The sequence below is a fragment of the Lagopus muta genome, chromosome 2, assembly GCF_023343835.1.
Source record: "Lagopus muta isolate bLagMut1 chromosome 2, bLagMut1 primary, whole genome shotgun sequence".
Taxonomy (NCBI): domain Eukaryota; kingdom Metazoa; phylum Chordata; class Aves; order Galliformes; family Phasianidae; genus Lagopus; species Lagopus muta.
Genome location: NC_064434.1, coordinates 63,824,485 through 63,845,509, shown reverse-complemented (window position 1 = coordinate 63,845,509; position 21,025 = coordinate 63,824,485). Strand labels below are relative to the sequence as shown.

The following is a 21,025-nucleotide window of genomic DNA, read 5'->3' as shown; positions in this document are numbered from 1 at the left end:
TGTTTGTTCCTTATCGACTACGTTACATTCCTACATTTGTACAAAACTTCTTATCATTTGTTACTCCTGATCATAATTTTGTTCTTCTGGTTTTAGCAGGAAATGTGGGGGTAACAGTTGTATGCATTGTTTAAGGTGGAATACACCATGGTTAAATTCAGTCATGAAGTAACTTGAAGTAACAAGAGCAACTGTATTGCTCTTGCACCTTTCCTGATAAAATTCTACTGGTCCACTACCTTTTCAGCTCCCACAGTGCACTGAATGGATGCCACCAGAAAATACTTTTGAATACCACAATACCTTTTTCTTAATAGGCAAAGCCTAGATCATAGGCCATCATACACAGTAGTTTCCTCATGTGTGTTACTCCACATTAATTAACACAAAATTTATTTCCTATCCTTATGTTCCTATTTGCTAGCCAATTCTTAATCCATAGCAGGACATGCTTTCTAATCAATATTACCTCTGCTTCTGTGAGAATCACTACTGAGGGATCTCATCAAAAGTTCTCTTAAATTCCAGATGTTTTATATTTATTGTATCATTCACATGGCTTTTTGCTCCATCAAAGAAATCTAGTAAACTTCTGAGGTATGTATATAGGTCACTCTGAAAGTAGTGCCTCCTATTTATTTCAATGGAAACTACAACAGATACATAGAGCACTGTCAGAATATAATAACAGAGTTTGGTAGAGCAAATTCAGTGATACGTCAGCTACAAAACACTATTTTTCAACACAGTCACCACATTAGCTATACATTTTTGCCAGTGATTAACAAAAGCCTCCATGCTGTACTTGTAAAAATCTGCACCACCAGAGGTACCCACTATCACCACTGCTGAAATGCACCACCCACCACCTTACTGTGCTCACATTCACTGTTTGGTTCCCATCAACATTCAGCAGGGGTTGATGAATGCCTCTCTGCTGCCATCTGTCACACAGCAACAAAATGTAACAGAATATGGGTGGGTAGGTTCAATTTCTACTGCTGTACCACCAACATCTGCCTCTGATGCTGTGTATAGCCCTCGTATTTTCTCTGCAGAAACTGTGTTGGTTCTTCTCTGATATGATATATTTATTTACTTGTGTATCAATACTGCTTTTGTTATTGTTTCAACCAGTTAGCTTTCTGTGGGAATGTCACAAGTCTTTTAATCATCGGGTTACCCTCTACACTCTAAACATTCTATAAATTTTCTTAATGATTAAATCTGATATATAAAATGACTTTTTCCACTTTACCGCTGACATCTGTTTTGGTACTAAGGCCAATTCAATTGGCATCAAAGTATCATAGCAAAATTCTGCATGGAAAATTAGCTGGTCTTGGCAATTTGTTAAATCCATCTTACGGATTTGTTATAAAATATTGATACTCTGAGACAGCTGTTTAGATTTGTCCTACAGAAGAAATGACCTTTCTCTGAGGACTATCCTATCTCCCTTCCCAGACAGTGTAGATCCAGACAGCTAATTTAACTTTTCTGCTACAGTTTTATCTTCCCCAAGTGCTCTTTTTATGTATCTGGTTATCAGTGGATATAAGGCAAGTTTCTCATTTCTGGAATATTTGCAGAATTGTGGATTATTATATTTTATGTCGTTGTGTCTCAAAATTGTTTCATATTGTCTTATTGTGGTTTTATGTTTCATTTGCCAAGGTATTCTCTGTTCTCATTCCCTCATTAAGACAAAATTTCCACTTGTTAATTTTTTTTTTTTTTTTAGTTTTATTTTAATAGCTTTATGGAGCTTACTTTTCTGTTTTATTGTGCTGGCTCTTTGATCTTTTTGGAGATATGGTGATTGTTTTTGAGCAGTGGCATATAAAACTGCTCTCAGTCTCTTACATGTATCTAAGTCATTTCCATGTGATTTCTTAGGATTTTGATCTCTTAGCTGCTCCTTTCAATTTCCTTGAAATTGGATTTCTCTTTTTTAAAAAAGATAATTTATTTTGCTTTCAATTAAATATTACCATTACCAATTTTTATTTCTCTTGCATCTTTTTCATACCAAATATGTCTAAATTTCAGTCACAATTACAGATTTTTTGATACTTAGTTTATGATAAGGCCTTCTATACTGCTCTAGGCTAACTCTTCTTTTGTGAGCTCAGTGAGAAGATGAGGCAACACGCACATGAAAAGGAAATCAGAACACAATATGTAAGATTCACCTTCATTTTCCATTACCTAACTTGCAGTCTGGAAGTACAGAGCCAATGTGTTAGTAGTGGTCTGTGACACGTGGAGTGCTTTTTAATGAAAAGTACTGTGTATGCTCTCATTTCCTCTTGTGACATGATTCTATGCCACTACCTGGATGGTTTGTGTCTGTCAAGAACCAATGCGGCAGATATTTCATTTTAGTGAAAAGTCATGCTATAATACAACACAGTGGTTTGAACAATTTCTGTTTGTATTTTCTGCTGAATATTTTTAAACAAATCAATTGGTTGAAGGATTCCTTCATTTTATTAACTGGAAGGAAAGATCTATAAATCCCTTTTAAATATGATAGAAATGTTGTAAGGATAGGCATTTGACAGTTCTGAAGACAAAGCAGATTATGTCCTGTGCTGGTGCAGAGGGTAAGTGTAACTGTAGGGCTTCCGATACAATCCTCATTGATCTTAGCTGTTGGTCCTCTCTTTGAGATCAGTGGATTCTGAATGGGGATTAACATGGCTATCACATATTTACAGCTTATAGGAATTGTATTCCTCAGAGAACACTTAAGATCCCCAGGGCTTATGAATCCTTTGAGAAGCATCTCATAATTATCAAAAGTAGTGTAAAATTGTGTGAAGGCAAACTGCTAGATTTGCATAGATATTAGAAGATATTCATATACATAATATCCTTCCAACTAGAAGAACAATGAGTCTAGTTCACTTCTAAACATGAATTCCCAATGAATTTTACTCTTTACTTCTCTTGCAAATTGTTTGTGGAGCAGACTTTCATTTTCTTCAGCACTGTCACAATCTGTAGTTTGACAGGGAACTTTCATATTATTCACCTGTGACTGTGTGTATTTGTAAAGGCTGGTAGCTTCCCACACATTTATTCAAACAAAACTCATCTGGGCAACAAGAACTAGGCATGAAAATCATGAAAGTCATTGGAAATCTGAGTAGATGTTCATAAAAATAAACACGAGTCTAGGTTCCACAGAACATCAAAGGTCTTTTCCAATACAGAGTAGAAAATAAAAGATAAATTTGTAATTATTTGTTGGGAATTGAGAAAACATTTCAGACAAACATATGAGCATTTTCTTTTACCTGTATGGTGCTTGGTAGAGAGGCTTGAGTGCAAGGAAATTTGGCATGCAGAACGTAGTAGGGGTTGTAATAAGTGCTGGGTATTGATAGATGGTAATCCTCTTAGAGAGAATGTATTTCTCTGACTGCAGGCTCTACCTGTTTTATTTCAGTCTCTTGCCTGAGCAGCAAGAAATTAAATATTGACAGTGATGCAAAGGAATGCTACATTATCATCATTGCTGAAACTGGTGGATTGATTTGAGAAACTGAAGAATTGAAATCCATTACCACTGAAGTGGGTAGAATAGGATATTGCCATGAGCCAATAGTATTCTCTCAGGTGGCGCTCTTATTTTCCAGGACACAATCCTATGGGAGCACGAACATATATTTGGGATTAGACTAAAAATTCCATAGATATGTGAAGTGCTGAGCTGGGACAATCACTCTGCTAGAACAGAAGTTTTCAAGATGCTGAGAAAGAAAAAGGGGGCAGGCAGAAGCCTTATAAGCCTGGATAACACACAGCCGCAAAACACCAATCAGTAACTTTAAGTCATGTGCCTTTTCATTAGTATTGTTTTCTTCCCCCGCAAGGCACCTGGATCACGGTTCTCAGGTGTCAACTGCATTCTCTTGTAAAAATAGGATTAGCCTTTCTCTTTCATGTGATTGTCTACCAGAGCTAAACCAATTTGCTGCCAGATTTCTGCAGGGTTTCAACATCCAGCAGCTCTGTCTGCACATATTAAGGGACAGTGCCTGTGGCTGTTATCCAGCACAGAGCTGGAGTTCCTCCTCCTTCCCAAACAGTGCCAATCTGCAAGTGGAATTACAGGAATGATGAGAAGACTTTCCAAGACCTTCTGAATTTGTCACTGGTCTCAGAAAGAGACGGTCAATATTCTCTTAAACTACCCCTAAACATGTCCATAACTTTGTGCTCCACTGCTGGCATCCTGCAAAAAGGTGGCATAAGGATGTAGAGAGTCTGACTGTCACATGAGGAGAGTGATGTCCAAGGCTGATGTTATGAAGGTGAGTGAGATGATGAATATTGATTTAAATCTGTAATGGAACAGGCAAAATGGTCAGCATTAGCTTGTGCCAAAAATCCAAAAGCAAAAAACAAGTGAGCTATCCCAGACAATTCCAGCTACCAAGACAGCAAACTCTAGAAAAATAATAAGATGGCAATTCAGGGTTCAGCTGGCAAAAAGTTATAATTACAGCCAACCAGAGTGACTCTTTGGGAAATAGTTTACATACTAACTTGATTTTATTTCCTGATGAAAGTGCAACTGAGAAAGCTAAATGTAACTGTTCAGATTGAGTATGTCAGACTTCTATAAGGCAATGAATTAGTATCAAAGGTTATTTTGATTTTTAAAAAGTGATATACAGTATTGGAAAAACAGACATCAAATAAATTACAGCTCAGAACACCAACCTCAGGAAGTGGGGAGCAACCATCAAATGAGGTCATTTTAACAGCATTGCATAGAGATCAACAAAGAGTCTAATGCCTCACTGTCTTCATAAGTGATATGAAACACATCTCTGCTGTCAAGATATGCATCTGTGAGATAATAAGTAAAGGGGAGAAAAGGAAACATTCAAATCTCTTGGTAAACTAGGCACAGTCTAAGAAAATGTATGCTAGTACAGTCAAATGCAAACCACATATGAAGGATTAAGGCACGTCTGCCACTTGCACTTAAGTCCTAAATGCAATATAGAGTTACAGAGGACCTACTTTCAAAAAACAGCTACAATAACAAAACAAACAATAAAGCCCACCAAACCCTAAAAAATCTACTCCGCAGTACAAAAAGCTTGTGTAACTGCTCACAACTGTGTTGTGAGACTGGGAACTTTACATCCACGTAAGGATTATTATGATTAATGTTGCTGTTGTCTTTTCAGTGCCATTATCAGTATTTTAAAAGGAATTTAAAATATTGGAAAGAGGTCAGGATAAAATGATTTGTGGGATGAAAACAATGCCTTATCAAAGGAATCTAAAGCAGCTTACTCCATATGATTGGTCAAAAGATAGGTACAACCTATTTTATAAAAAAAAAATTTCCTCCAAGCAAACAAAACCAATCAGAAATAATTTTTTCTTTGTCTTAATGGTTAAAATCATAGCAAGTGTCATTTGCTGCTCAGTGAACAAATGTGTACTTTTGAAGATGGCTGACCACTGGGACAAATGACTAAGGAAAATGATGCATGTTCGGTCTTCTGATGCTGTCTAACCAAAATGTGCTGCAGACACTCCAGAACAATTTTATTCAAATGCAAGTCACTGAGCCCAGTGCAGTGTTATTCTGAGTGGACCCATGGGCTTGCATTATACAGGTGGTTGTGTAGATATAAAGAGCTGAGTTCCTTTCAAGCACCAAATTCTAATTATTTATTAATACTTCTGATTATGTAAGCAGAGAAGAAAAACATTTTTAAAAGTTTTAACATTCATGAGTTCACTCTTGGTCTCAGCTGCCTCGGAAAATTAAAAGTATCTTATGCTGTAGATACTAAGTACATAGGAGAGCAATTCAGGATTAAATAACCTCCTTAGTCAAAGATAGTCCACTATTGCAATTTGTGTGCATTATTTCGAGTGTATATTTGTTCATTTACTAGCAATTGGTGCTTTTACCATGCATTTTACTATTAGTTTACAGAACAGTTTTTCTATACTATTATTTTTTAGTTGAAAATTCCAGTTTTCATGCCAATTTTATACTGGCCTTGTTCTTTTTCCTGTGTCATAAATATTGTCCCTTATGACTGAAGAAAACAACAAGTTTTTTAGAAGAATGCAATGATGTTTTTCTCATGACCTCATTAATTTGAGCACTACTTTGAATCTGAAATGATATAATTCATCTGACAGGACATGCAAAATACAATAAACAACAAACCAAAGTGTGTGGAAGAGTACAAGAAATTTGCAACTGGGTTAATTAACATTTTTACCCATCAGTTTTTCTAGAAAGGAAAGCACTAGTGAATTTTGTGAAGATTTGTTGTGAAAACATAGATGATAATGTTTTCTGGATGTTTCTTAACATTTATATAATGTATTATAGATGCTATTGTTTCATGCAAGAAACACATTAATGGGCTCTTACAAGGCAATTTGGAGTACTATCGTGTTTGAAAAATCAGTGTCTTTGTTACACCTACTTGCACATTTTCTGCTGAGTTCCATATACATGGAAAAGTGTATTCCACTGTTTGTGTAGCTGTGGTGTTGCCTTTGAAGTGTAAAGCAGAGATGTGCTGGTGCTACAAATATCTTAAGACACATCACAGCTTTTTATAGCTCATACCCTAAGGATATATGGATAATGAAACACTCTTTAAGATTCTGGCTATACATCTGTATTTACACTCAGACCTATGATTCTGCCTTAATGAAGTCAATGGGAGACTAGCTTTTGACTAAAATTTAGCTATAAATCTATCTCCACAGGGAGATCCGTTAAGGTGCAGAACACTCTTGTGTGATCCAAAAAGACAGGTGAACACTGACTCAACTTTAAGAACATGAATTATGGAAGACAAGAATTAACTGTATACTTACAAGACATTTTTTTCTGAGGATTGCTCACTTCACAGAAGTGTCCAATGCCTTACTAGTTTAGGCACAATGTGCTTTGAGTCGCATTAAAAACAGGCTTTCTGTGGATAAAATTAACATTTCAAAGCCTACTAAAGATCTGTGTACAGGGTTAGGCTATAGGGAGACCATATGGCCTCTGAATTCTGCATTTCATAGGATTATGAAAACTGATGAGTGGATTTATGGAAGGCTGCAGCCCACTGGAGAAAAAGGACAATATTCTGTATGTATTGTTCTGAAGAGACAGGTAGAAGTTATTTTCTCTTTCTTAATTTAAAGAGGAATACTGAAATAACTGATTAGTTTGGCCATGTTTTTAGCTTTGTAAATGAAAGATCAAGGTAAAAAGACAGCTAACTGAATGCTGAAAACTTCATTGCACCTTCCCATTTGGTAATTAGGATTCTTTTTCTTTTTCTTTTTTTTTTCTTTTTCTTTTTTTTTTTCTTCCCATTTGTTAGCAATTGGATTACATTAGGATAAGTTTCTCCTGGATTTTTTTTCCTCTCTCATTTTTAATAAATACTTTTTATCAACTGTGTTCTGATTTGTATGTGCTTAGCTTCACAAGCTCATACAAGACTTTTGTTGTAATAGATGCAGGAAAATAACATATAGAGAAGAAAGAAAAGGAATTACTTCTGTGTCTCTACCACACAAAGATTTCTCTTGTCAAAGGCTGTCTTTTTGGTATTTCCAGCTTCCGTACACTAATACCAATTTTCTCATCTTCCAAGGAAGATGTCTTAAATTTTCTAGCTTTTAACAAACACTAACTCAAATTACAGAATACACAATATTTTGTGAATCATATAAAAAAATTACAAACTGCAGGTCATATTCAGAATATGCACTGTGTATGCTTCATTGTTCAGTAAGCAGGTTTCATTGCATACACAGCAGAACACAAAAAGTGGCTGATGCAGGGATGGCATAGAAAAGAACAGTGGTCTGCCTTGTTTTGGGGAGAAATTTATTGAAGAGATTCTTGTAGAACTTTTTGATTCTCCTGAATCAACACTTTCCAAAGGAGAGAACTTTCTGTAGGAATCTTCTATGTAGCTCTGCTTTTAGCAGTGTCTCATCATTCTTCTCATAAAAATCACAGCCTGCACCTGTCTGTATCAGCTTCTTCTAATCTTTCCTTGAGCTTCCTCTCCCATTATACTAACACCAAAAACACTTTCTGAAAATCTTAGTTGACTATTCTTTTCAAAAGCTATTGCCTTATGGAAAAGAACTTACATATCTGTAAATCTCTCTTCTTTAGTATTGTTCTTTTCATGTTTTCATTGTAAACCATCGTATTACATTAATTTGAAACAATAGATGTATGCATCCTTGAATCATACAGAATTGGTGATTCTATCCTCAGTCACTGGGATGTATGTTTTCTATAGATTAGGAAAAAAAAAATCAATCTCAGCTGACCTGAAAACTTACTTTTTAGACAGGGAAAGGTAAAAATTTGAAAACAGCATAGTAGTCATTACAATTAGATCATAATTAACCTTTTATTATTGTAAGTTATTTTAATCTAAAAATAGAATTTGCTTTCAACCTGATGCCATTGACTTCAGTGGAAGATTTGCTGCTGATTTCTGTAGGAAGCATTTTTAGATATAATTATTACAGACTTTCAATTCAAATGTATGTGCCTATATATGTGAAGGAAAAGTCTAAGAAAAGAGGGGTGCAGAGAGAAAGCCTGCATATTTTACTAATAGAAATGCTATTTTATTAGTCTGCCTGTTTCTTCTTCTTCTTTTTTTTTTTTTTTTCTTGCAGAAGTATTCCAGAGTTGCATTGTAAAAAGTGTAAATCTTTACAAAGAATTTCTTCCTGGTAATATTCACATTTGAATTTCAGTCTCAGGGAAGCTTGACTTTATGCTGCTACTAGTTATCTTTGTGACAAGGCCACTGTTGCTTCAAAGGAAGGGAATAGGGTGTTTGGCATATTGTAACCTGGAACACCAAAAAGCAAAGGGATACATTTTAATAAACAAGAAGGTGGAGGTGATACACTCCTGCAAACACAAACGTTTTAGCCTTAATTTCTACAGCTGTGATTTCATTCTAAGCATGTAAGTTATGCAGCAAGGAGTTCTGCTTCACTGCTAATTAGGGAATTGATCCAGTAGACAATGGAGATCCAAATATTATCCAGTTACATAAGGGAAACAAAAGAAATTGGGATATCTTACCTTAGTCTTAACTCAGTTTAAAATAGTGATTGGATCTGCTGTAGAACAGGATGATTGATTCCTGCATTTATTGTACAAAAACTTTCTTTGGGCAACTGAAAATAAATCATTTCAGAATTTAAAAATATATTATTCTGTAGTAGTTTTAAAAACAGCTAGGGAGGGAAACATGGTGGTTCTTATTTTAGGTTCTCTCTATCACAATAATTCAAAGGGATTCTGGGTTGTCTTATCCTAGATGATCCTAGAAGACTAGAAAATCCATTTGGGAAGCATTGCTGTCAAACTTTACACTGTTGCATTTCAAAAGATTTTTTAAAGGTTCATTGGTCCATGTGGTGGGCTGACCCTGACCAGCAGCCAGCCACCCATGCAGCCACTTATTTGCTTCTCCCTGTCCTATGCCAAAGCAATGGGTAAGAATTGGAAAGACAAAAGTGAGAAAACTCATGGATCAAGACAAAAACAGTTTAATAGATACTGGAAAGTTTTAAAAACAAATAAGTGAAAAAGAAGGAAGTTTCTCACTACTTTCAAGAGACAGACTCGTGCTCCACCAGCCAATGAAGAGCAACCACCTTTGAAGCCCCAACACCCCTCAACATCAGTTGTTCACAGGGTGCTGTGAAGAAGGTTAACACTATCTCAGCCAGACTCAGCACAGTCCAGCACAGTAAATATTGTATTTCAGTAATTATGTCACTCTTCTTAAAGAAAGGTGTGGGTTTTTTTATCATCTCATGTCAAAAGTGAAGCTAATTTGTGCACTTCCCTGATGAGTGGTCTAAACACTGAACTGCTTGACTTGTACTTGCGTATCTGCAAAGGCCTCATTGAGTTTCTAACATTGGCATATTGCACCTTCAAAACTAACACATTAGAGTTAATAGCTGATAAAATACTGAGAAGAGTAATATTATTTAATCTAGATTTGCAACATAGAGTACTCTGAAGAACAGTTCCCAGGTTGTATGTTTCTTGCTCAAGTATTCTGGATATCCATGTTAACAACTGTGCTGGCAAGTTATAAGGACATGCTATAGCTAGGTGACATTTGTTACACTAAGCTTGAAAGATTGTTCATTTTTAAGATATTACTAAGTGTTTTGGAAACTGTCTATATGAGAACTGCAACTGATTTGAAATAGGATACATATTTTAGGAATACAGAGTAGAGGCAGAGGTGTAGCATTGGTGCCATTTGAGTAAAAGGTTACCCAAGATACCATCCAACTCAAAATCATTTGATTTTTCAAGTATGTTCTCCATGGACTCCCCACATGATATAACGGTATGTATACACAGCCCATTTTAAAATTCAGGCTGGTAAGTTCCTTAATATGAATGCTTCTTTTGGAACACTGACCTAGAATTTTATTTTTTCTATAGTTAAAAGCTGCTTTGGGTTTCATGCTTTTTGTTCTTGTTTTTATATGAGTACATCTCTGTTCTTGAATAGTTCACTTTCAGTAACATCTTCCTATCTAGCATTGTTTTGAAGGCTACACCAGTTTTTCACCATTTTTAAAAATATTTTTAGTGCTGGATAGTATTACATAAGCAGTCATACTGTTGCCAAATAGAATGAAGGTAGTTTGATCACACTATTCCTACAGTATTTTACTTATTTACATAAATAAAAGAACAATTTTGTGTATATATTTAATCAGAGCATTACATTCAATGCTTATGTATTATATTCTGCAAGACAATAGTTTTATTCCATGATGGGATTTAATAGCTTGTGTGTGACATTTTTAGTTCCTGAGAGTTTATGTTCATGTGTATTTACCTGCATGTTTCTTTGTTTATGCCCAGTTTACTGAATGACCTAGATCATGCTATATTAGTAACTTCTCTCCCAGTCTTTCTGTCATTTGCAAATGTTATTGGTAACACTTCTGTATTTTTGTTTTTTTCAGGTCATTGACTAATGTTAACTAGATAAATCTAAGAACAGATCCTTGCAGGACACAATAAAGACTCAATCTATTAATATTCCTTCACTGCAAGCATGTGGCAAAACTTAACATCCAGATTTTAATCTATTCTATGTATACAATACTGATTGTTATCATTCCAGGTCCATAGCAAATACATCACACAAAATGAAGGTAGATGTCTTGTAGACATGTATCTCTACTTCATTGGCACTATTACATTTTATAACCAAAGTTTTAAATCCATTGATTATTTTAGATAACTGAATTTGAAAGGTCTGTTTCTACCTATCTGTGACTGGTTCCTGTTACATTATACCATTCCTTTATTATTATTATTATTATTTTTAATATCCTCAAGATCCATGTCAGTTCCTGAGTCATACTGGCCAGAATGAGTGTCAGGCTGACAGATCTGCAATTAATCAGGTGAACTCACTTTTCCTCTTAAAGTATTGCACAACACTATTTTTTTTTTTGCAGTCCTCTGGCACTTTATGACTTCTGGCAGCTATTGAAAATCATTTGTAGTAGTTCAGAGAAGTCATCATCCACTTCTTTCAAAAGTTGTCTGAGCACATCCATCTTAAAATGCGTGCCTTTTGGAGCTGCTGTTTCATTTCCTTCTGAGCTGGAAATGGGAACTATCCATTCATCATCACCATCAACATCATCATTGTCTTCTGGTATGTATACATTATCTGTCTCTTTCTCAAAATACAGAAATTAGAAACTTATTTAATGCTTCTTCCTGTTCTGCACATTCCCTTCAGTTGTCCAGTTGTTCAGTGACCCAAGATCATTATCTTTTATCAGCATTTCTTTCTTTCTTTCCTTCTTTTCTTTTCTGCAGTTCCCAGCTTCTTGTATTTCTCTATTACCTTTTAGACTCTCAGACCGCCAACTGTAGCCAAGCAGCAGAGTTAGGCTTATATTCAAAGTCTGGAATCTAATCAATTCTAACCAAGGCACTTGGCTGGAGAGGCTTTTTGGGAAAGGAATGCACAGGTCTACTAGCCAGTTTGTCCATGTTGAGTCTAACAGGCTGATGTGGTTGATAACTTTAAGGGCAAGAGGTGAAGTATTAGACTAATGAGCTAATGCTGCTGAGTGCCAGCTCCTGAAGGTAGTGATAAGGTCTCCTGAGCTGTATATCTCAGAAACTGCCAGGAACAATCATGCTGTTACTCCAGAGCTTTCCTCCAGCTCTGTGTCCCAGGGACTCTTTTGGCTTTTAAAGCTTGTGCTTTTGATAATTTTGAATCAGTTCCAGTGACAGAGCTACCTCCTTAGCAGGAGGCTGTTGCTGAGTGTAGTCAGAAGGCAGCAAATATCTGATGTTGTTGCTCAGCCAGTATTTGAACCAATTCAGACGCTGGACCCAATTGGTTCTGCATTGAAGAGAAATATTTTATTTCTCAATGATAGTAAGTGAAGTATCTATTCCCCATGTAGTTTATGATGATTTCAACTCTGAAAAAAGAGAGAAGAAAATGGTTCATTCTCCTACTGTTGTATGTACCTACATGAACATGCAGAGAATTGCTCAGATGTTTTTATTTACCTATATTTTCTGTTCATTACTTTCTGCTAACATGGATATCTTCTCAAAACAAAGGTATTATTTAGGAGAGGAGAAAAAACAACTAAAACCGCTTAAAGTCATCAAGATGAAAATAGCTTGTAGAGACCTCACAAACTGTTCTTTCTTTCTTTGACTTTCTTTAGATTTGCTAGATTAGGGTACAGGCATCATGTCAAAAGAGCAGCAGTGCTTGTGAGAGAGCATTTATCAAGGGCTAACAAGAGGATGAAGGAAAATTAAAATGGCATTACAATCTTATTCTTCATTAAAAGTGAAGTACTAAATTTTCCACTAATTCATTTTGACAGATATTATTCTGACAGAGCTGACACCTGTGACAAAATGTGATTAAAGTGGATGCAATTCAGGAAGCAATGCTTTAACTTTTTCCCTAGCTCTATGATGTCAGTGACATACATAATTCAGAATTGAGTTTGTTTTCTTAAATCCATTTATCTTTGGCCATCATTACTTATTTACTTATTGTTATAGATGGATTCAGAATTGGTGAAAACAGTAGCTTCTTAGATTACAGGCAAAATGAAGTAATTAACCTGATTAACTCTGTCATGAAAAACTGAAATATCTAACATCATTTCCTAGGCAATGTATGGTGACATGTTAAAGGATGACTTTTGTTAACAGTCTTTTCTGTCTCAAGTTGGAGTTTTCTTCATTGATGATCCAATATCATCTTATTGTAAACATTAATAAAACTTAACAGAATATGGATAGCTATGGGGGGATCTTTAGCAAGTTCGTTTCTTGTAGAACTTGAGTTGTAGCTGTCTGGAATGCAACGCTGAAAACAAGGTTGGCAGTTGTAGTTCTGTGAGATATTGCAGATGTATTTCAGATATAATTGTCACTCATGATGCCTTGTTTGCTGATCATTGAAATTTACTCTAAGCTCTAGTCTTGGCTCTGTAGCCAAGAAGTGCCCAGTGAAACTCTCATACAAAAAAGAGTTAAGTCCTGATGAAGATCCCACCATTCCTGAGATTTTTTTTAACATGTTCTGATGAGGCTTCAGTATTTACTGACTGAAAGTAATTCCAAGAAAAAAAATATCAACCACACCTGCTTTTGGCAATTTGTACAGGGTAAAAAGCTGAAAAGCCACTGCACCCTTTAGAGACCAATGAAGAGATGTGGTTCTCCTTGGGCACAAGTATTAGCAGCATGCCACCAGCAAAGACAGTGACATTGCCAATAAGAACTTGGCCACTGATTGTCTTTTTGAGTGTGGTTTTCCCTCCCCACCAACAACTGAATGTCTCTCAGCTCCTAAGGAGGTCAGAGATGGAAAAAAAGTCATCAGATGTGATGCCTTTTGCTACAGACCATTATGCAAAAAATATTTATTTCAGAAGACCCTGTATATTCATTCATAAAATACACTTTTTACCTGTTTCTTTCATTTTTAATAATTCCAGTAAGTGTCAGGTAAGAACTATCTTTAAACAATACTGATTATAATTTAGCTCTAGAAGAATCTAGTGGTTTAGTTTTTATCAGATCTTGTCTTGTTTGTTTTCTAATCTCTTCATTTCATTTCTAGTAAATCGTATTGGTTTGATATGTCCTCTTTGTAAGCTAAGGCAGAGGCAATAAGATGACTTGGAGATATTGTTATTCTATATCATAAGAATTCTTAGAGGTATTAGATAAGCCAGTAATCATCAATTTTATCAGCAATCATTTGCTTGAACCTCTGCTTTTAAAAACAAAATCCATAGAAATTCAGTTTCATGGGACAAATTTTAGCCCTCATGTTATCATTTTTTGTGCTTTCCAGTGGCATATTAAGTCAAATTATTAAAGCTGAAAACCGAAGTCTGCCTAAAGCGTCTCCTTTTCATGATATGTTAATATGAATAACCATATACTTTTCTGATTATATTAAAACCTGGACAGATGTATATTATAAGACTGTAGTTCCTTTGAAAATACCATAGCAATGAGAGAGATGTTTTTAAGGATAAAATTAATCTTAGACACTGAATTTCATATACGTAAAATTTAATAGTTAACCTAACTGTTGTTATGAATGAGAAAGACCACTGAAGAATCTCTCAAAAGTCCAAAATATGTCTGTATTCATACAAATTCTATCCATGATCTTATATTCACTATTGCCAAATATTCTGTAGGAATGAACATGCTCAAGTTGTGCCATTAATGCCTATAATCAGGTTGGTATTTCAAGAGCAGCTTTCTGCATTTGTTCTCACCCTCTCAAATGCGATGAAAACAGGCAAAAAAAACCCCTGTAGTGGCAGTGGAGAGGACATTCCACTGAAAGGGTAGAGTGAAGGGAAGATGGTCCTTGATGGGCATCTTCTGCTCTCTCTCTATATGGGAAAGAAACAGCTTGGAATTCATTGCTTTGCATTGCTCATGGAAATTGTGCACATAATGGAGCTTCTCATGTTCTTATTTCTCTGAGTAAGCATCCTAGAGGTGTCTGAGTTGAATCCCCAAAGGAAATATGCAGAAATCAGTGACCAGAGGTTGTTTATAATTTTATTTATCAGAAGTAGTCTTTTATCCCTCCTATGTTGATTTTTTTATGTTTTTGTCATCAGAAAACCTGTTGAATTGGGTACTTATTTAAAGGTGTCCTGTAGGATCACTGCATCATAATCAGCTTTTGAAATGGGCAAGTGTGTATAAGCCAAACAAAAAATTCAGTTGCATGAAAAATAGTGCTAAGAAAGAGAACATTTAAAACATGCGAAAAGAACATTTCAGTGCCGTCTAAAGTGGAATGTGACTGGCATATCTCTTAGTTAAAAGGAATCATTAGCTTCTTTCTACAAAAGTGTGGGAAGCGTGTTTTTGTTCTCTTGGTGAAATCTTGGTACCGTATTAAAAACAATCAAATGTAACTGAAATATCTTGCTTATCTTGGAGGAGTGAAGGTTGCGTAAGACTTATGCAAAGGGTAAGGGTAAGATTCTCCACTTGTACTGATATCTGGAGCTGTCACGATGCAAGCACAGGACCTTGCACTTGTATTTGTTGAACATCGTGGTGTTCCTCTGGGCCCACTGCTCAAGCTTATCTAGTCTCTTTGGATAGCATTAGGTGGTCAAACACACCGCACATCTTGGTGTCATCCGCAAATATGCTGAGAGTGCTCTTAGTCCACTATCAATGTCTTTGATGAAGGTATTAAAGAGCATTGGTCCCAGTAATGACCACCGAGGGACACCACTTGTCACTGATCTCCATCTGGACATTGATTCACTCACCGATACTCTTTGGGTACAATCTTGCACCAGTTCCTCATCCATCGAATGAATGGTCCACACATCAAATGTATATCTTTTCAATTTGGAAAAAAGGATCTTGTGGGGGACTGTGCTAAAGGCCTTACTGAAGTCCAGAAGTTTCAATCTTCTGAAGCTTAATTGCAATGCAGTATAGAAATAGTGAACTTTTGAGGGCATTCGCAGATAAATAAATAAAGAACAGGGAAGCAAGAAGATTATTCAGTATCATTAGCAACTGAAAATATGTTTATTTCTGGAACTGACATGTATTTTGGTATCAGCTTCAATTTAGTTGATTTTATTTGGATTAGATACAAAAGGCAGATGATATTTGGCCTGAAAACATTCTCTACATCTGAAAGATTCAGTATCTTTTCATTCTGCATTGCTTACATCTTGTCACAGAACATTATGTTATTTCATACCAGAGATGTGTTAGAGATGCTGTGTTATACAATGCCAAAATAGTTTGTAGTATCTAGTGTTTTTGGGTCACAAGCCCATGGTGTCCAGGCAAGATCTCAGGGACTGATTTCCTAATACTCCAAATTGTAGAAGGACATCCATTGAACTGCAGCACTCCTCTTCATCAAAAGTAGGTCCGATAGAAAAATATAGAATATATTAGTGCTGTGCTTGCACAAATTAGATTCACCACATTTGATGTCACAAGACCAAGACACTTCTGTGTGATCATTTATTGATTCAACCAAGGCAAACTTGCATAACACACTGAAAAGTCCCATCACTCCTCTGCATCCTTGATATAGACCCATGTTAGTTATATCTGGTACATGTGGGGCTGTCTGTCTCACAGCTCCAGAGCAATAATGTGGATGAGGCTTGGCAGTGACTCCTGCCCGGCTGGCAGTCACCTCCTGCATCCAGGGCAACCAGGCTGCTAGCTTCTGCTGCACAGTCCTGTAGCCTTGGGTTGGGGCCTGCCAGGGTCCTTTTCACCAGCCAGCTTCCCCAGCACTTTGTTTCTCTGCGGGCTGGATGACAGCACTCCTTGTGAGCACACATATGTTGTACTTCAGCGCCTGTCTGTAAGTCACAGGGCTGTGAGCATGGAGAAAGCAAATTCATGTCATCTGGGGAAGAAGTTTTGGCTTTATCTGTGAATTGTCTTTTCTTCTCTCTCAAAATCCTGGAAAGCCTTTCTCTTCTCCCTCCTCCAGCTGTTCTGTTGGCCTGCATAACTTTGTTATGTACATCTCTGTAATACACACAATGTGTGAATAATCACACCAGGCATGCTGCAAGGTCTTCTCATTCCCAAAGCCCTGACCCACCTGATGTGCAGAGTGGAAGGCATTGGAGGTATCTGGGAACATGCCTGTGATTTGTGTGCAGGTGCTGAAGGAATTGTAAACAATTTTCCTGACTTTATTATCAATGGCAGTGCACTCAGGTAAGAGGCAGCATAAGAACATAGAACACAAGGTGCTACAATCATTATGGTGCACCTGCTGAGGTGATATTTGTCCTGTCTTTACAAAATCTGTGTACCTTATTACTTTTTTTTTTTTTTTTTCCCAGCACAAAAAGTATTTTGTTTCTCTTGTAAGGCAGAAAAAAGTCCGGTGGGATGTAGCAATGTTATTTTGCTGCTTTTTCATCCTTTACCTAAAGGATCAATCCATATAGTTGCCTTGTACTCACCTTAATAAAAGAGTCGTGAGATGACAGCTGAATCTGGCTTCAAGAACTTTTTTGAAGGAAACATTGCTTCCAGCCTTCAGAAATCAGTAACTGTGAATTACAGAAATGCTCAATTTCTTTCAAAGAGGTGTGTGCTAATGAATGGCACGCATTCTTGCATGCTCTGTAGGACTTGATGGCTAACTTGATGCATCAAGTTTTCTTACTGCTCAACTAGGATTTTTTTCAGCTTTTATTTTTTATTTTCAGCTTTTTATTTTTTATTTTCCAGGAGAGAAGAGCAAGAGCTCAAGGTTTGGTCTTTCTTTTGAAATTCCTTAGTAGTTTAGGTTTGTTATTCCGATCTCAATTAGCTGTAATACTACTATGTCTATACATAAAGACACAGTGCTAAAAGTAAACTGATCAAGAATGCAAGACCATCAGTCATAGAATTTGTTGTCAGTTTTCTGACAGCTGTGACAGCTTTGTTCTTTTAGGACTTGTTTAACTGAGTGCCTACGCTCAATCGCAGTTTGTGATTCGGTAGCTTAGTGGCAAATCAGAGAAGAGGAACTGTTAATTTTTGCTCTTAATTCACAAGCAATGTTTTTTAAGTGTTGTATAATATCTCACATTTTCAGCTTTTTAACTTTGTCCTACTTTCATTTAGCCAGGTTTTCTATCTCAAAAGCATGACCTTCTGAAGCTCTATGTTTTATATTACCTCTGTGGGAGCTACACAAAGTAAACTAATAATTTATTTTTGCTTATGGTAATCCAGCTTTTACATTCATTTCCTGTACCAGCTCTGCCTGGATTCTGAGCATTAAGCCACCTTTTCACCTGCAGATACTAGAGCAGCCTGAAGGGAAAGGTATTTCAAACATCTCAATGATCAGTATCAGACCTGCCTTTTAGCACTGTGGGATTTAAACATTTATATTGCGTTAATCCTTGTGGTTATGAACTCAATTGGAAATGCTGGCATCAATACCTCACCTCAGAATTACCAAAGGGAGAATTACTCAGAATTAAGATTTGATTTTGTTGTTGTTGTTTTTAATTTACTTCTGCTAGGCTCAAATCCTGCAGACACTTGTGCTAAGTGTGTAACACTTCTAGTGTAAGCATTTTAAAGCCTCGCTGTGAGTACTGAAACCACCCTATGTGACAGTGTTTGCAGAATAGGAATTTCAGCTTAGGGGTAGCTGGAAATATTCTGGCTGAATGCCTTTTGGTGGGGGTTCTTACTGGAAAGATGTTGACACAGTAAAATTCAGTCATTTTGAACATATTAATTCTCTAGAAGAAAAAAGTCTGTTTAGATAATTTTGTTTTCTCTTACACATTACAGTTCTATTTACCTAGGCGTTGTTATTAAGAACATACTTTTGCTTCTTATCTCTAGCTTTCAGACTCTGCATCTAAACCACGTTCAGCTTTCTTACTTCCTTTATGTATAAATTCAAGAGGAAGAATTGTTTCTATGAAACAATTTCTATTGTACTGTTACACATATATAATATTATATATGTTGTTCTATGAATATTAAACAATTCTTCCTCTTGAATTTAATAAGTTATTCAGGGTTTCTTCTTGATGTTCTGATATTATTTATTATAAATGATGATTCAAAATAATAAAAATAAAAAGTAGCCTGTGAGGGTAAACAGTTCATATAATATTAGGAGCTAATATTTATTTTCTCCATTCTTGAATGGACCTGCAAGTCAAACCAGACACTTTATTTCATAAACAAGTTTAAATTAAAACACAATTCTTTAAAAAATTGTGTGCTTTTCTTCTTAATAATAACATCAAAATATCCAGGGATTTGATTAAGCACACAATGACAGAAAAATCTTAATTGCAATAAAACTCAGAAATTTATCAACTAAGATGAACAATTTCTTTGATGATGGATAAACTATAATTAGGTACAGTTTGTTAGGCAAAACACTAGGACTCATCCTGTATGTGTTATTCCAAACCTGATATAATTAACATTCAGAACTGTAGATCACAGCTCTATACAGGAAGTGTTCGGTTCTAAAATCATCTATACGTCAAAATTACTCTAAAGACCGTAAATGTTTATATCTGGTGTTATAGTTCATTTAAGTGGCTTTTGGGATACTTTTTCAATGATGCATACTAAGAGACAGCAAATAATAAAATTTAATATTTTGTCCCTCTTAAAAATTAATAAACATCAGATATTGTAGCTGCTGAAATAAAAGACTTCAAAAAGAATGGGTAAAAGTAATGATTTCTCCTTAATCAGAAAATGAATAGAAAATATCCTTCAAAGAGTAGTCTTATTTCTAATACTCTCCAAGTTCTTCCTAAAGCCATTAGCAATGCAGGTTATCAGGAATTATTTTTAATCTTACTGGAGGATCTCACAACTTCTAGCCCTCTCATACTGTTCCTATTATGAGTGTAATTTAGCACTAACTGTCTCACTGCTTCAGAACTGACTTCACCTGTGCTTATATTTCTGTAAGAACATCAATTATTAGTTCAAGATGATGCACCTGGCTCATTCAGGAGAAGCCTTAAATACAACCACTTTATCTGACTGTAAACTTTCAGTTCTATCTGGGTCTGCTTTGCTGAGTTAATGTATTGCTATGGTAAGTTCTTGACAGAGCATACATGTTTTGTTATTAACCTAGAAGGTAACCAAGCATTAATAAAGTAACCAAGCATTAATGGAGTAATGTGGGTTTCCTTATCTAGAAAGTAATTTTCTTTTTCTTGAAGGTTGGACCATGGTTGGAATGCCACGTGATTTCATATCTGTAACAATCACCCAATTTCTCATTTTTCTGTTTTTATTTTTTTTTTGCTTTTAGTCAGTACTATCTGAATTCAGAAACTGAAAATACTAGTGCAGTCCCAACAGTTCTCCTTCTGCATCTCTGCAAGAGCCTGAAGTTCTGAAGAAAATAAGATATGAGCACAGATGGTAGAGTTTTTTGTTGCACTGAAAATGACTCAATTCATTCATTTAGCACATCTTTCTGGCTTTCATCAGACTAGGCTGCTGTTGTTTTGAAATCTGTGGTGAGCAGAGAAAACTTTGTGAAGGTAGTTGAAAAGGACATGGGATGTTTATATTGCTACTAATGAGTTGCCCTCTGTCTTTAAGAGACACTGAGGCCTCCATCAAATGCAAAATCTCCCCAGTGCAGTCAGAAGTTAGCAAGGAAACGTAGAGGAAAATCTAACTTAGCAGAGCAGTAAATTGTTCTGGGATGCAAATTGGTCGTGGTAAGGAAGTCTGTAGTACATGAGAGCATACTGGGTTAAAAGGAACTTTAGAACTGAGGAACGAGATGACTGGATGAGAGCCAAAAGACAGGCACCAGGGGAGCAATAGGCAGTTCAGCTGGTCTCCAGGAGGAAAGCACCTGTAGTCATTATCTGTGACTTTTGACCTGAC

At 36.0% G+C, this 21,025-nt stretch overlaps 1 protein-coding gene across 11 annotated transcripts in view; it reads left to right on the top strand.

Moving 5' to 3' along the window:
* Positions 1-21,025, top strand: part of GRM1 (glutamate metabotropic receptor 1) — a 177,609-nt gene that overhangs the window by 7,995 nt on the left and 148,589 nt on the right. The window contains exons 1-2 of one of the 11 annotated variants that reach the window (XM_048936395.1): positions 3,954-4,325; positions 11,551-11,753. The exons of 9 other annotated variants lie outside the window; for them this stretch is intronic. In XM_048936395.1, the coding sequence (XP_048792352.1) occupies positions 11,705-11,753 (49 nt within the window). In that variant the 5' untranslated portion in view covers positions 3,954-4,325; positions 11,551-11,704. Of the gene's footprint in view, positions 1-3,953; positions 4,326-11,550; positions 11,754-20,182; positions 20,214-21,025 lie in introns of those variants that run through there. One more of the 11 variants, XM_048936397.1, reaches the window with a different exon arrangement.